The sequence below is a fragment of the Macaca mulatta genome, chromosome 5 (assembly GCF_049350105.2).
Source record: "Macaca mulatta isolate MMU2019108-1 chromosome 5, T2T-MMU8v2.0, whole genome shotgun sequence".
NCBI lineage: Eukaryota > Metazoa > Chordata > Mammalia > Primates > Cercopithecidae > Macaca > Macaca mulatta.
The window spans coordinates 96,939,316-96,957,415 of record NC_133410.1 but is presented as its reverse complement, the minus strand read 5'-3'; the positions used below and the strand labels follow the sequence as shown (position 1 = coordinate 96,957,415).

At 38.4% G+C, this 18,100-nt stretch overlaps 1 protein-coding gene across 1 annotated transcript; it reads right to left on the bottom strand.

Moving 5' to 3' along the window:
* Positions 1–829: 829 nt before the first annotated feature.
* On the bottom strand, positions 830–9,066 carry DSPP (dentin sialophosphoprotein). The gene is made up of 5 exons (XM_001098430.5): positions 8,977–9,066; positions 6,639–6,717; positions 5,419–5,502; positions 4,292–5,287; positions 830–3,818 (listed from the first exon to the last, which is right to left on the bottom strand). Exons 2-5 carry the CDS (start codon positions 6,687–6,689, stop codon positions 1,140–1,142), a joined length of 3,810 nt encoding a protein of 1,269 aa, XP_001098430.3. The 5' UTR covers positions 6,690–6,717; positions 8,977–9,066; the 3' UTR covers positions 830–1,139.
* Positions 9,067–18,100: the final 9,034 nt, after the last annotated feature.

Genomic DNA, 18,100 nt, shown 5'->3' with positions numbered 1-18,100 from the left:
AGTGCAGTGGCACAATCTTGGCTTACTGCAACCTCCGCCTCCCGGGTTCAAGCGATTCTCCTGCCTCAGTCTCCCAAGTAGCTGGGACTAGAGACACGTGCCACCACTCCCAGCTAATATTTGTATTTTTAGTAGAGACAGGGTTTCACCATGTTAGCCAAGATGGTCTCGATCTCTTGACCTTGTGATCCACCCACTTCGGCCTCCCAAAGTGCTGGGATTACAGGTGTGAGCCACCATGCTTCTAAGTGACGCTCCTCCAGAGTCATTCATGTGTCATTTACTGGTTAACATTTGGAGAGTGGCTCCTGGGAGTAAGACACTGTTCTAAGCACTGCATCAGCTTTGTCAATAGTTTTAGGGACTTTGTACTCAATTTCCAGTGGTTTGTTGAGATGTATTTTTTTCATCAGATTTTAACATCAGATGCTATACATCCGATTGCAGATCAGATTTTATACATCAACCCGACTCTGAGCTCTTTCTCACTAGCACTCTTTAGAATTTCTGTGATTTATAACTACTCTATTTGATCATTAGAAAGATTATTCCCATAGCCCAGGTAGGTTGAATAGTAGCTGCAATTTTTTTTTTCCATGTAAGAAATACATGTATTTCTTCCATAGAACAAGCAACTGAATCCAAAGCCAAGTTGGCTATCACAGTACAGCATCTTCTACTCAGCGGTAAGCAGACTGCCTCTCCAGAATACATAACTATGGAGACTTAAGGCAATGCCACAGGTTGCTTTTAAGATGTGTCTGCCTGCTACATTCTCTGCAGCACATGGCACTTAAATTAAAGTTATCATGTAGTGATTACTTGAGGTTTCTGCGTGAAGTATTAAAGAATATTTTAATTGTTCTTTTATGTTTAGACTTACACTTTTAACAAAATATTTTCAGAACATGAATATTAACAGGCATGTACCAAAGGTCATGCATTCAGAGTCTCTCTCTGCAGGAGTTAGGCCTTGGTTCTGAATCCAACTGTTCGATTTGATTCCCCTAGTTGTTTTTGTGGATGTTTACATATGTCTTCTGTTTATTTCTCCCCTTTCTTTACTTTCTTGGAAATCTTTTTTTCCTATCCCATCACCAAACTTTTCACAAAGGGAATCTTATGGGTTTTCTTTTGTTCTAATCATCACTGGTTGAGTGGTTACTGTCACTGCCTTCACTGTCACTGTCACTGTCACTTCCATTGTTGTTACCATTACCAGACTTGCTCTGGTTGTCACTCTCATCACTGCTGTCAGATGTGCTGTCACTGCTATCACTGCTGTCGCTGCTGTTGCTGCTGTCACTGCTATTGCTGCTGTCACTGCTATCACTGCTGTCGCTGCTGTCACTGCTGTCACTGCTATTGCTGCTGTCACTGCTATCACTGCTGTCGCTGCTGTCACTATCACTGCTGTCACTGCTATTGCTGCTGTCACTGCTATCACTGCTGTCGCTGCTGTCACTATCACTGCTGTCACTGCTATTGCTGCTGTCACTGCTATCACTGCTGTCACTGCTGTCACTGCTATCACTGCTGTCGCTGCTGTCACTGTCACTGCTGTCACTGCTTTCACTGCTGTCACTGCTATCACTGCTGTCACTGCTTTCGCTGCTGTCACTGCTATCACTGCTGTCACTGCTTTCGCTGCTGTCACTGCTATTACTGCTGTCGCTGTTGCTGCTGTCACTGCTATCACTGCTGTCGCTGCTGTCACTATCACTGCTATCGTTATCACTGCTGTCGCTATCACTGCTGTCACTGCTGTCACTACTATCACTGCTGTCACTGCTGTCACTGCTATCACTGCTGTCACTGCTATCGCTGCTGTCACTGCTATCGCTGCTGTCGCTGCTGTCACTACTATCGCTGCTGTCACTGCTGTCACTGCTATTGCTGCTATCACTGCTGTCACTGCTGTTGCTGCTGTCACTACTATCACTGCTGTTACTGCTGTCGCTGCTGTCACCACTATCACTGCTGTTGCTGCTGTCACTGCTATTGCTGCTGTCACTACTATTACTGCTGTCACTGCTATTGCTGCTGTCACTACTATCGCTGCTGTCACTGCTATCGCTGCTGTCGCTACTATCGCTGCTATCACTACTATCACTGCTGTCACTGCTATCGCTGCTGTCACTACTATCACTGCTGTCACTACTATCACTGCTGTCACTGCTATTGCTGCTGTCACTACTATTGCTACTGTCACTACTGTCACTGCTATCACTGCTGTCACTGCTATCGCTGCTGTCACTGCTATCACTGCTGTCACTGCTATTGCTGTTGTCACTACTATCACTGCTGTCACTACTATCACTATGGTCACTGCTGTTGCTGCTGTCACTACTATTGCTGCTGTCACTACTGTCACTACTATCACTGCTGTTGCTGCTGTCACTGCTACTGCTGCTCTCACTATCACTGCTGTCACTACTATCACTGCTGTCACTGCTATTGCTGCTGTCACTGCTATCACTGTTGTCACTACTGTCACTGCTGTTGCTGTCACTGCTGTCTGACTTACTGTCACTATCACTGCTGTCTGATTTGTTGCTGTCTGACTTGCTGTCACTGTTGTCACTACTATCACTACTGTCACTGTTGCTGCTGTCACTACTATCACTACTGTTGCTGCTATCACTGCTGTCACTACTGTCACTGCTATTGCTATCACTACTGTCACTGCTATTGCTGCTATCACTACTATCACTGTCACTGCTATCACTGCTGTCACTGTCACTGCTATCACTGCTGTCACTGTCACTGCTGTCACTACTATCACTACTGTCACTGCTATCACTGCTGTCACTACTATCACTGCTACTGTTGCTATCACTGCTGTCACTGTCACTGCTGTCACTACTATCACTGCTACTGTTGCTATCACTGCTGTCACTGTCACTGCTGTCACTACTATCACTGCTACTGTTGCTATCACTGCTGTCACTGTCACTGCTGTCACTACTATCACTGCTACTGTTGCTATCACTGCTGTCACTGTCACTGCTGTCACTATCACTGCTACTGTTGCTATCACTGCTGTCACTGTCACTGCTGTCACTACTATCACTGCTACTGTTGCTATCACTGCTGTCACTGTCACTGCTGTCACTACTATCACTGCTACTGTTGCTATCACTGCTGTCACTGTCACTGCTGTCACTACTATCACTGCTACTGTTGCTATCACTGCTGTCACTATCACTGCTGTCACTGTCACTGCTGTCACTACTATCACTGCTATTGCTGCTATCACTGCCGTCACTGTCACTACTATCACTGCTGTCACTGCTATCTGATTTACCTTTGCCACCATCAGATTTGTCATTGTCATCATTGCCATTGTTACCATTGCCATTACTGTCACTATTGTTAGTGTCTGATGTGCTATCACTGTCATCATCTTCTTCCCCTTTTGAGTGACTGCCATTGCCATTATCTTTTGATTCATCAGAGTTATAAGAAGCGTCTCCTCGACTACTGCTGTCATTGTCACTTTCTGAATTAGCATCATCATTGCCATTAGATTCGTCACTGCTATTGGGATCATCTCCTTGCATGGACTTATCATCAAAATCATAACTGTCATATCCATCACTATTGCTGTCACTACCTGTGTGGCTGTGTCCAACTTTATTTCCTGGTTCTGGTTTTTGGCCAGGTCCTTCTATGTTGTCAACCTCTCCTTGTGTCTTGACATTTGCTTTGCCCAATATCATTCCATGTTGTCCTTTATCCTCTTTATCTTCATTGACTTTCCCAACTTCTTTGGTAATATTTCTGTTGCCACTGCTAGGAACTTTGATTTCTATTCCCTATGGAAGGACGGAGGAAAGAATGATTAACTAGTGAATACTTGCTGCAAAATTGCATTGATCTGAGGAAGAATAACTGGGAAAAGTTGCCACAGGGATAGGAGTTCCACTTCTAGTACTTCACAGTTATTTGTGACAATGTGCTTTATTCTGTAATTGAAAGCACCCTGGTGTTTAGATTCCTTAAAAATTCATCCACATTCCTACCCAGGAACTTTTGTAAACAATTACATGGGGGATCCATGATTTCACATAAGACTTTTCTAGAATTGTAACTACGTTCTCAGAAATGTATGATTTTTAAAGTTGTTCTATATGGAAGTCTAGTAAGGACTCTAGCTTTTCCTTAAATAGTCAAGTAAATGGATGCAAAAATATATAGATGCTTGTCATGGTTTATTTTTGTGCTAGCATCAATAGTTGGAGGGAAGAATTTAAATTGCCATTGAAATAAATCAGCTTTACAAACTAACCTTATCTTGGCTCTTCCCAACAGCGTGTGGCTCTGATTCTTTGGTGATTCCGTTTTCTACACCTTTGCTTTCTCTGTGGTTGAGCTTCTGGGTGTCCTCCATTCTTTGGCTGCCATTGTCTTCCAGAATACCAGCAGAATTCTCCTCACTCTTGGAGGTGTTGTCTCCGTCAGCGTTATTATGGGGATCTTCTTTGCCTTCAGGGTCATAATCTTCATTACTCTCCGAATTTTGACCTGTGCTACTATCATGATCATCTTCTTTCCTGTGGTCCTGGCTGTCCTGGCCCTCCTGTCCCTTGCTGTTATCATTACTGTCTTTTCCATTACCTGTTTCTTCATCTTCATCATCACCAGAACCCTTGTCTTCATCCTCATCTGCTCCATTCCCACTAGGACTCCCGTCGGAATTATCCAGGCCTGCATCTTCTCTGGTGCTGGGTGTTACCTCAGCCTTCTTAGTCCCATTTCTGTTGCTGTTGATCTGAGGTGTTATTTCACTTGTATTACCCTCATTTCCACAGGAATTCTCAATTATTTCATTCTCATTGTCTGTACTGTTATTGCTTCCAGCTACTTGGGGTCCATCTTCTTGGACAACAGTGGCATCTTCATTGCGACCTGCATCTCCAACATCCCCATTTGGGGTATTCTTATCAGTATTTCCATCAGTGTTGCTTCTGTTTGTGGTTCCGGCATTGTCAATGATGCTTACTTGTCCCTGGATGCCATTTGCTGTGGTGTTTTCTTCTTTCCCGTGTATTCCATCATGATCATACGTTTCTGCTTTTCCTGTGTCCCCATTCCAGCCCTCAATATTCCCCTCTTCGTATGCTAATGTGGAATATGTAGAAAAACTCTTCCCTCCTACTTCTGCCCACTCAGAGCCATTCCCTTCTCTCTTGTGACCATCTTGGGTATTCTCTTGCCTTCCTTTATCACCTTCATGCACGGGGACACCACTTTCTTTGATGGTTCCACTGGCATTTAACTTATCCTGAAAAAGAAACATTCAATCAATTACAAGTATCAATGATCTTGAAGGAAAGCAAATTGCAATGTTGGGGAAATTAATGGAATGTAGCAACTCAGAAATAGGAAAGAAAAGAAATATATTACATCCTATACCTGTTCTGACACGTTTGATCTTGCTAAGAGATGCAAATTCATGGACTTTTCGACATGCCTCTCCAGTGGTTTGCTTTGAGGAACCTGCCAAGTAGAAAATACTGGCTATTGAAAAGGTTCTTTTTTGGGAATATGTGCATGAGCATGCACACACACACACACACAAACACACACACACACATTCTTTCCTCAATGAAGAAGAAAGGTTTAACACAAAGGCCAAAGTATGATCTAATCAGATAGAAAAGAGAAGTGGCTTCTTACAGGGCTTGTGTAGAATTTAAACTGGGCACATGGATATTTTTCACTGCGGTATTATCAATTTTATGGATATGTTAGATGAGCCCACTTATCTCAACTGTAGAAGGAAAGAGTCTTGTAGAAAGACAAGGGGATAGACCTCTGGTGTTTTTGCACAACAAGTCTCTTGCACTAGCACAAGACCCGCTCTAAGTGTAATCCTGACCAAAACTCTTAAGAGAGCAGGAGGCATGACCAGAGCCTGCACAGAAGCAAAATCAAGTATTATGCTGTTATACTTCTGTGCTCTGCAACAGCACATTTGAAATACTTGAGAACATTTTCAACTACGTAAATACCAAATGTTTGGTATTATGAAAGCATATGAAAATGTTAAACATGATGGCTGGCTACTAAATTACAAATGGTTGAATTTTCTCAATTTTTTATTGGTATTTATCATATATTCCAAATTTTCCAAAGTGAGCACATAAATAATAACTCTGAGTGAAACATTAGTTTCCTATATGTTGAAAAAAATCTACTTTTTCTTATTATTCTTTCTTGGAAACTTCCTAAACAGCACAGACTTTGTTCATATTAGAATAAAATTCCCAGAGTATGAAGCAAAGATGGACAAAGTCTCCATGACTTCTGGGCACTAAGTGTAAATTAATCTGAATAAATGTTTTAAATAATAATAATCCTTCAGGCAAGATGTGAATTTCTATAGAGGAAAGAGACAATGAACTGGAGTGGTTTGGTTGAAACCTCACAGACATCGCATGAAGCCCTTAGTACAAATCTAAATGTTTAGACTCAGTCTGTTAAAAAAAATTAAGGAAAAGTATATATACACACACATATACACACACACGTGCATGCACAGACACACACACACATACACACAACATTTTGTATTAATGTTAGGTTAAAAGAGATAACAAAGTGTAGAGGTTTTCTGAGAAAGGCATACTTACTGGAATGGCCCATGCTACTGCCCAAATGCAAAAATATGCAATTATCTTCATTTTCTTTAGGAATAATAATAATCAATGGCTGTATAAAAAAGGAACAGCACAAAATTACTTATAAAGTAAAAGTGATAATCATAATCCTATATTATTTTGATGTGTAAGCATTTGCCCTTTTCCTGGGCAAGAAGCACGTATCTAACATGAGAAGACATATGATGTTCAAGAACATACCTGGTGTGGTTATGGGGACATCACCAGGCTTAGCACTAATGTAGCTTCCTAGATTTTTTCTGCCTGTGCCAATGAAGGAAAATAGCCATAGAGGTGCAAAGGGCATAGCTGTAACTTTGTTCTTCCGCAATTCTTGGATGTAAAAACATCTTTTTCTCTTCTGAATAGCTTTAATCAAGTATTAAGTAATTCTGCTGAAATTGTGCTTAAAAGATAAAACATGTGTCATCCTTACTCCAAATCTATAGAATTGAGCTCTACTAGACTTTAAGAGCAGAAATTACTAACATGAGGGAGCCTACGCTAGCGGAAAGAATTTGGGGTTTGTATTCAGTTTGTATTCAGTTCAAATGTTACCCCTGCTACTTGCTGTGTAAGCTTGAGAAATTTAAGTAGGTTTATTATCCCTCTACTGGAATAATAACAAAACCTGCACCTCAGGACTATCCTGAAGTTTGGTAGAATTATCTCTGAGAAGCCCTCTCTAACTCCACTTCAAACGGTATTTAGTATCTCGTTCCTTTTTATACCAAGTCGTTTTGCACATCTCACTGGTAACACATTGCACAGTTTAAAATTGCCTAGTTACTTATGTGTTGCCCTGATTTACTGTAAACTCCTGAGACCCAGGAGAGTGTCTTGGTGATTATTGTATTCCAATGCAAAGCACAGAAAAAGACATTTTCTGAATGTTGTTGATAAATATTTATGACTCTAAGCAATATTTAGCATTGCTTCAGGCACTTCGCAGTTTTCTAACAAATGATAGCAATTATTATATGGGACTTCTAAAATCATGATTCTTCATCCCTGTTAGAATTCAAATTCAGAAATGGTCTAAGAATATGTTTCTAATAAGTTGGAATAGACAATTTATAATCTGTGTGAGTAAAAAAATCAATTTATATTGCAAGTTGATGTAATGATGCCATTACTATAGAAAGGAGAGTTTTACTCCTATTTCATGAACTCCCACTGCATGTATAGATTATAATGCTGCATGTCATAAAATGGCTTTGATTGAATTTAATGGTGATAGTGAAAATATAATAAAACTTCACTGAATATCAACTGTCATGAGAATTATTGGTGTTTTCTCACAGGAGAGATGACACAGTTCCAGAGCTACTGAGGGGGAAAAAAGTGCTCACTCTTACAGCTGTTCAACAGAAAGCCAAGAACAGCTAGAGCTCCTTCTGAAATGCCATAGATTCAAGTGAGGCTGAGGTGACACCAGGACAAGTATCATGCAGAGCTCTGGGCACAGAGGTTGAAGGCCAGCTGTTTACTAAGCCACAGTCATCCTGTACTTTGCAGTCCCAAGCCTAACCATTATATAGCTCTGCAGAAGGCCCATCTGCACTGTGATTTGGAAGAGCCACAGCATCCTGGAAAGGTACCTGCAACCAAGGCCAGAGGGATGTGTGTCCCATTTCTGAGCTACAGTCCAGAAATCTGACCACTACATCTCTCTTTCAGCTCCACTCCGGAACAATTCCATGATGCTCATCACCGTTTCCAAGGCAGGTGAATGACTTCGAAGACTACTATAAAAATGGCCCAGGTGTTCTCAGCATGAAACAGAGACTTCAGAATTTTGCAAACCTCCTTCAGATTATTTCATTTATTGATTCTCGTGAAATGAGATTTAGCTTCATTTCATTTAGCAATTAGATTTGGCATCACTAGTGATTGCTAAATTTCATTTCATGTGGGACAATAATAAGTAATAGTAAGTAATAAAATACTGAAAAGCAAAGCCTAATTAAAGCCTTGTTTGAAAGCCCAAGGTGGATTTTTTGATATCTCAGTTATCTCATTTTTATCAAAACTAATCAAAGTGCCCAGATAATTAATTATCAAATTTCCACCTCAGTTGGCCAATTTTTCAGTATGAGGTCTTTCTTTTTCCCAATCTATCTCTTCCTTAACTCATAATTATCCGTTATCTTTTATACATACTATCAATATGACAAGCCAAAAAGGAAGCAAACAATCTAATCATTAAGGGGTATTTGCTTCTTAAAATCAAACTGGCTTTGTCTTTGAAATTCAAAGTTCTTTCTGAATGAATCAGTTGGTTCTGAGTAAAAAGAATATTTCATCTTACCTTAAAAGGCTTCAAAAGGACTTTGAAAATCCAGAATTTCCTATCTTTCTCTTTGAAGACTGAAAGTGGCCCACTGTCCTGGATTTTTGCGTGACAATTTTGTACTTGCCGAAATTTAAACTCAGTTTGATAATTTTCTCAACCAATCACTGTTTAGGATCCCTGATATGGGGTTATAAAGTGTCATCGTGTCTATGAAGCACATAATAACTTCCCCACTTCCTTCACTTGCTGATATATATTTGCTCACTGAACCATTCGGTTCCAAAAGGACTAGACTTACTTTCACTTAATTAAACAGCTCCTGTAAGGCTGTTTCACATCTTAAATATAGAGAATCAGTGTAACATATCTGAAAAGAGCCACTTAAACCCTGTCACCCTGACATTTCTTGTCTTGCCAAGGTTGGCAATCTAAGAAAACTCTAGGTTTCTTTAGTAAATATGACTGCCTATTTAAGACCCCTATCATTCTTGAGGTAGGTATTAAAGTTTCTGTGCTATAATTCAAGAAACTGTCCACATGCAACAGCCTTGACGTTGCCTGAGGGATCTTGAACAATCTATAAACAGTAACTCCCCTGAAATCTCTCTGATTTAACTGAAATAAGCAGTGACATAAAAGCTTAAAAATCTATCAATTGAGTATTCAAACTACATTTTAAAAACAGATATTCAAAATATCAAAAGTAGAAAGATGTTTAAAGGTGCATAAAGACAAAAGATTTAGCTGTCCATTATGTCTCAATTATCTGTGTTAGCCGCAGAATGCAAAATAGAAAATTAGACTTTACGTCTAACAAGTTTTGTGACATGCGTGCACCATTCTCTTGAACCCTAGATGTACTATAATGCAGGTAATCCCTGAAACATTTATTTAATTTATGCATTCAAAAACTTGACAGTCTTTCTCTATATACTTGTTTAGCATTTTCAGGAATATGCCAATTTTTGTGTTACAATATTAAAGAATGTGAAACACATAAGACCACTAATGTTATATCACTATGCAACAGTGATATCTCCAGAATATATATACAAAAATATATGGTATTTATATACGGCATAAAGCTTTATATGAAGGGAAAAAGTAAGGTTGAAAGGAAGTGAATGGAATGGAAAGGAAATTTGCCTTGAAACTGTTTTCATAGCCAATACTTTTTTATTCATATAGCATATTTACTTGGGCAGATTAAAGGGCCTAACAACTTTTAACAAGACTCAAGTAACTTCTGGGAGTGACACCCTTACCCAAACACACATTCATCAGTGGAGGTTGGTGAGCTAAACCTGCCTTTCTTTTCCTTAATTTGAATTAACATGAGTTATCGTCAGAGATTTCAATAGGCCTCTATTAATAATTGAAAGAAAAATATAATGGATATACAAGCTTTAAACAGAAGTTTCATCCAACTTGATCTAATTGACATTTACAGATGACTTCATCCAACAACAGAAGAATAAACATTCTTTTCAAGTGTACCTGGACTACTTACCAAGATAGAACATAGCCTGAGCCTCAAAATGAACCTCAGTAAATTTAAAAGAATTCAAGTCATACAAAGTATGTTTACTGACCACAATGGAAGGCAATTAGAAATCAATAACGAAAGAATTCTGGAAAACCACAAGTATTTTAAGGCTAAGTGGAACACTCATAAATAGTCAATGGGTGAAAGAAGAAACCAAAAGGGAAATTCAGAATATACGGGATGACTGAAAATGAAAGCATAGCATATCAAAATCTGTGGGATGTCACTAAAGGAGTTATTTAGGATGAAATCATAGCACCAAATAGCCATATATGAAGAGAAGAAGTTTCAAAACAATGACCTCATTTTCCACCAAAGAAGGAAAAATTAAGTTCAAAGTATATAGAGAAAAGGAAATAATAAAGATCAGAACTGAAATTAATTAAATAGAAAACAGAAAAACAATAAAGAAGGTCAATGAAACCAAAAGTTGATTCTATGAGAAGTTCAATAAAATTTAGAAGATTCTTTCCAGACTAATGAGGGAAATAAAGGAGAAGACACAAATTAACAATATCAGGAATGAGAGAAATGACAACTCTACAGATTTTATAGACATTCTATAAATATTCTATAAGGGATAATAAGGAAATACTGGAAACATATTTATGTTAACAAATTAACAACTTAGACGAAGTGGATAGATTTCTTAAAACCAACAAAGCTCACTCAAGAAAAAATAGGTAACTTGAATTGCCTCATATCTATTAAAGAAATTAAATTCAGTTTAAAACTTTCCCAGAGAGAAAACTTTGGGCCCAACTGGTTTCACTTTAGAGGCATTGGTGGTTCAGCGGTAGAATTCTTGCTGCTCAAGTGGTTTCACTGACAAATTCTATGACATACTTAAGGAAGATATCATTCCAATCCTACACAAAGTCTTCTAGAAAATTGAGAAGGAGAAAATACTTCACAGCTCATTCTATGATGCCAACATTACCCCAATATCAAAACCAAAAATGTTATAAGCATATAATACTACTGACCTATATCCATAAGTGTTAATACAAAAATTTTAAATATAATGTTAGTGAATCAAACCCAATAATATGTTTTTAAAAGATAATACATAATGAGCAAGTAAAATTTATTCCAGGTGTGCAAGGCTGGCTTAATTTAAATGTTAATCAATGTGGCTGGGCGTGGTGGCTCATGTCTATAATCCCAGCACTTTGGGAGACTGAAGCAGGCAGATAATGAGGTCAGGAGATCAAGACCATCCAGGTTAATGTGGTGAAACCCTATCTTTACTAAAAACACGAAAAATTAGCCAGGCATGGTGACAGGTGCCTGTAGTCCCAACTACGTGGGTGGCTGAGGCAGGAGAATGGTGTGAACCCAGGAGACGGAGCTTGCAGTGAGCCGAGATCACGCCACTGCACTCCAGCCTGGGTGACAGAGTGAGACTCTATAAAAAAAAAAAAAAAATTAATCAATTTAATTCACCATATTAACAAAGACAGAAAACCACATAATCTTATTGGCAAAGAAAAACATTTCAAAAATCCAACATTCACTTCTGATTTTTAAAATCTCACTAGACAAATAAAACACATTTCAAAAATCCACCATTCATTGTGATGTTAGGGTGTCAATTTTAGATTTTTCCTGCTTTCTCTTGTGGGCATTTAGTACTATAAATTTCCCTCTACACACTGCCTTAAATGTGTCCCAGAGATTCTGGTATGTTGTGTCTTTGTTCTCATTGGTTTCAAAGAACATCTTTATTTCTGCCTTCATTTCGTTATGTACCCAGTAGTCATTCAGGAACAGGTTGTTCAGTTTCCATGAAGTTGAGCGGTTTTGAGTGAGTTTCTTAATCCTGAGTTCTAGTTTGATTGCACTGTGGTCTGAGAGACAGTTTGTTATAATTTCTGTTCTTGTACATTTGCTGAGGAGTGCTTTACTTCCAACTATGTGGTCCATTTTGGAATAAGTGCAATGTGGTGCTGAGAAGAATGTATATTCTGTTGATTAGGGATGGAGAGTTCTGTAGATGTCTATTAGGTCTGCTTGGGGCAGAGCTGAGTTCAATTCCTGGATATCCTTGTTAACTTTCTGTCTCGTTGATCTGTCTAATGTTGACAGTGGGGTGTGAAAGTCTCCCATTATTATTGTGTGGGAGTCTAAGTCTCTTTGTAGGTCTCTAAGGACTTGCTTTATGAATCTGGGTGCTCCTGTATTGGGCACATATATATTTAGGATAGCTCTTCTTGTTGAATTGATCCCTTTACCATTATGTAATGGCCTTCTTTGTCTCTTTTGATCTTTGTTGGCTTAAAGTTTCTTTTATCAGAGACTAGGATTGCAATCCCTGCCTTTTTTGTTTTCCATTTGCTTGGTAGATCTTCCTCCATCCCTTTATTTTGAGCCTATGTGTGTCTCTGCACGTGAGATGGGTCTCCTGAATACAGCACACTGATGGGTCTTGACTCTTTATCCAATTTGCCAGTCTGTGTCTTTTAATTGGAGCATCTAGCCCATTTACATTTAAGGTTAATATTGTTATGTGTGAATTTGATCCTGTCATTATGATGTTAGCTGGTTATTTTGCTCATTAGTTGATGCAGTTTCTTCCTAGCATCAATGGTCTTTACATTTTGACATGTTTTTGCAATGGCTGGTACCGGTTGTTCCTTTCCATGTTTAGTGCTTCCTTCAGGAGTTCTTGTAGGGCAGGCCTGGTGGTGACAAAATCTCTCAGCATTTGCTTGTCTGTAAAGGATTTTACTTCTCTTTCACTTATGAAGCTTAGTTTGGCTGGATATGAAATTCTGGGTTGAAAATTCTTTTATTTAAGACTGTTGAATAGTGGCCCCCACTCTCTTCTGGCTTGTGGAGTTTCTGCCGAGAGATCCTCTGTTACTCTGATGACCTTCCTTTTGTGGGTCACCCGACTTTTCTGTCTGGCTGCCCTTAACATTTTTTCCTTCATTTCAACTTTGGTGAGTCTGACAATTAGGTGTCTTGGAGTTGCTCTTCTCAAGAGGTATCTTTGTGGTATTCTCTGTATTTCCTGAATTTGAATGTTGGCCTGCCTTGCTAGATTGGAGAAGTTCTCCTGGATAATATCCTGAAGAGTGTTTTCCAAATTGGTTCCATTCTCCCTGTCACTTTCAGGTACACCAATTAGACATAGATTTAGTCTTTTCACATAGTGCCATATTTCTTGGAGGCTTTGTTCATTTCTTTTTACTCTCCTTTCTCTAAACTTCTCACTTCATTTCATTCATTTGATCTTCAATCACTTATACCCTTACTTCCAGTTGATCGAATCGGCTACTGAAGCTTGTGCATTCGTCACATAGTTATGCCATGGTTTTCAGCTCCATCAGGTCATTAAAGGACTTCTCTACACTGGTTATTTTAGTTAGCCATTCATCTAATCTTTTTTCAAGGTTTCTACCTTCTATGTGATGGGTTCGAAATTCTTACTTTAGCTCAGAGAAGTTTGATCGTCTGAGGCCGCCTTCTCTCAACTCGTCGTTCTCCGTCCAGCTTTGTTTTGTTGCTGGCGAGGAGCTGCATTCCTTTGGAGGGGGAGAGGAGCTCTGATTTTTAGAATTTTCAGCTTTTCTACTCTGTTTTTTTCAGGACATAGGCATGGGCAAGGACTTCATGTCTAAAACACCAAAAGGAATGGCAACAAAAGCCAAAATTGACAAATGGGATCTAATTAAACTAAAGAGCTTCTGCACAACAAAAGAAACTACCATCAGAATGAACAGGCAACCTACAGAACGGGAGAAAATTTTTGCAATCTGCTCATCTGACAAAGGACTAATATCCAAAATCTACAAAAAACTCAAACAAATTTACAAGAAAAAAACAACTTCATCAAAAAGTGGGCAAAGGATATGAACAGACACTTCTCAGAAGAAGACATTTATGCAGCCTACAGACACATGAAAAAATGCTCATCATCACTAGCCATCAGAGAAATGCAAATCAAAACCACAATGAGATACCGTCTCACACCAGTTAGAATGGTGATCATTAAAAAGTCAGGAAACAACAGGTCCTGGAGAGGATGTGGAGAAACAGGAACACTTTTACACTGTTGGTGGGATTGTAAACTAGTTCAACCATTGTGGAAGACAATGTGGCAATTCCTCAAGGATCTAGAACTAGAAATACCATTTGACCCAGCCATCCCATTACTGGGTATATACCCAAAGGATTATAAATTATGCTGCTATAAAGACACATGCACATGTATGTTTATTGTGGCACTATTCACAATGGCAAAGACTTGGAACCAACCCAAATATCCATCAATGATAGACTGAATTAAGGAAATGTGGCACATATACACCATGGAATACAATGCAGCCATAAAAAAGGATTAGTTCATGTCCTTTGTAGGGACATGGATGAAGCAGGAAACCATAATTCTCAGCAAACTATGGCAAGGACAGAAAACCAAACACCACATGTTCTCACTCATAGGTGGGAATTGAACAATGAGAATACCTGGACGCAGGAAGGGGAACATCACACACCAGGGCCTGTCGTGGGGTGGGGGAACAGGGGAGTGATAGCATTAGGAGATATACCTAAAGTAAATGACAAGTTAATGGGAGCAGCACACCAACATGGCACATGTATACATATGTAACAAACTTGCACGTTGTGCACATGTACCCTAGAACTTAAAGTATAATAAAAAAAAATCCACCATCCATTTCTGATTTTAAAAATCTCATTAGGCAAAGAAGAAACACATCAAAAATACAACATTCACTTCTGATTTTAAACACCTCATTAGGCGGCTGGGCGCAGTGGCTAATGCCTGTAATCCTAGCACTTTGGGAGGCCAAGGTGGGTGAATCACTTGAGATCAAGAGTTCAAGACCAGCCTGGCCAACATGGTGAAACCCCGTCTCTACTAAAAATACAAAAAAAATTAGCTGGTCGCAGTGGCAGATGCCTGTAATCCCAGCTACTCAGGAGGCTGAGGCATGAGAATTGCTTGAACCCAGGAGGCGGTGGTTGCAGTGAGCCGAGATTACACCACTGCACTCCATCCTGGATGACAGGGCGAGACTCTGCCTCAAAAACAAACAAACAAACAAAAAACTCATTAGACAAATAAAATGCATTTTAAAATTCCACCATTCACTTCTGATTTTTAAACTCTCATTAAGCAAAGAAGAAACATTTCAAACACCCAACATTCATTTCTGATTCTAAAAATAAACAAAAGCTCTCAGCTATCTAAGAATAGAAGGGAACTTCCTCAACCTGATAAAAGGCATCTTTTGGTGCAAAAGTGATTGTGTTTTTTGTAATTACTTTTAATGGCAAAACCACACTTGCTTTTGCACCAACCTAATAACATTACACTTAATACTTAACTACTGAATGCTTTCCCCCAATATCAGAAGCAAGGCAAATATATCTACTCTCACCATTTCTATTCAATATTGTTCTTGAGTTTCTAAGAAAGAAAAGAAATAAAAGGCATTCAGATCGAAAAGAAGAAGTTAAATAATCTTTATTTTGCAGACAATATTATCATCTATGTAGAAAATCCAACTGAATATACAAAAAGGTTACTAGAACTAAGAAGTGAGTTAAGTAAGGTTATAGGATACGATATCAATAATAAAAAAATTTCTATTTGCTAGCAATTAACAATAAAAAATTTAAATTAAAAACAATAAATTTATAATTGCATCAACAGTATGGTATGTGGTGATAAATCTGAAGACCCGAACATTGAAAAACTGTAAATATTGCTGAGATAAGTTAAAGACTATTTAAATAAAGATACATACCATGATAATGGGTCAAAAGACTCAATACTAACATGTCAAGTCTCCAAAAATGTATCTATAGATTCAATATTGGAAAGTTATTCCAAAATTCACATGGAAATGCAAGAGAATTAGATTAGCCAAAGTAATTTTTCAAAAGAAAAAGAGGACTCATTAGGTTAGGTTAGACTCACTCAGGTTTTCCTTTATTTTAAGGCCAATTGATTAGTAAACTTAATTACATCTGCCTACTCACTTTCACCATATAATAAGATATAACCATGGAAATGATATTTCATTATATTTATAGGTTCCACTCCCACTCAAAGGGGAGGGGATTATATAAGGGTGAAGGTTATTGGCGGTTATCTTAAAATTCTACTCATCACACGTTTTAATCTACAGTGACAGAAAATAGATTAGTGGGTGCCTGAGGTCAAGGGAGAAGGAGTGGGAGGAAGGAGTTATAAAGGACCACAACGAAACTTGAACGAATACTTTTCATTATCTTGATTGTGGTGACAGTTTCATGGCTGTTTACCACAACAAAACTTATCAAATTGTACACTTTATATATGCACAGTTTGTTGTGCATCAATTATATCTCAGTAAAGCTGGTTTACAAAAAAAAAAAAAGAAGAAGTAATTAACCCATTTTGGCCAGCCCCATTTCAAATCCTATAAATCGAGAAGTTAAAACTAAGGCTTTATAGTAAGGAATTGCCAAAAGGAAACACAAACCCCAATTTGTTGTGGAAATTGAACAATTACCTAAAATTTAAGATCAGAAGTCAGAAATCTACCTCAATTTAGTAACTAAATAAGTTCTTTAAAAACCCTTCATTAGAATCAATTACTCTGTTCCCAAGGAAAGAGTTTGAAATTGAACCCTTCACCTAGTTAGCTATTCTATTACCATGATTTTGAACCATTTGCCTTCCTGTTTTCTTCAATTTGGATAAACATCACTGAGCTAAATGGCAAAACTAAGGCAAGAATAGTAATAGCGACATGGCCACAGAGGATCACCCAACTCAAATTACTTTAAATTGGTGCAAGACTTGTTCACAAAACCAGCAGAAGGCATTTGAGTAGGAGTTCTCTGCATATGCAGATTTACAACATCCCTGCTGGGTGTCTTTGATTGGTGGAAGTTTAAAAGGCAAAAATATTCAATTCAATTTATCAATATTGGATTAATTGGTGCAATTCAGAAGACAGATACAATATTAATTTGGAAAATAAGAGTAACATTTAAATTGGGGGATTTTTAGTAAAGCAGACTTCCCTTCATAATACGGATGGGTCTCATCCAGCCAACTGAAGGTCTGAATAAAACAAAAGACTGATCTCCCTCAGGCAAGGAAGAATTCTTCAACAGTCAGTTTTGAACTTAAACCACAACATCAGCTCTTCCCTAGGCCTCCAGTCTATCTGCTCATTCTGCAAGTTTTAGGGGTAAATTACCAGCCTCAATAACCAAGTGTGGGAACTCTAAACAGTCCTCTCTATGTGTATACACGCATCCAACTGGTTTTGTTTCTCAAGAGAACCTAGAATAATATATTCACCAAGTCCAAGTCCTGTGTTTGTCATAAACTTTCTTAGAATTGTTGGAAAGTGATATATTTTAAATTAAACCCCAAAATTTTGATAAGTTATTTTATTCAGTGTTATAAGTAAATTACTAATCTTTGGTAAAAACAGAAGTTTAATGGCTCCCATTCTTACTCTCATTGTAGGCGTTGAGCCTCCTCAACGCATTTGTCACCAGTCTCTGTTTCTGCCAATCCCAAATCCCCCATAAAGATGCCAAAAAAAAAAAAAAAACTTT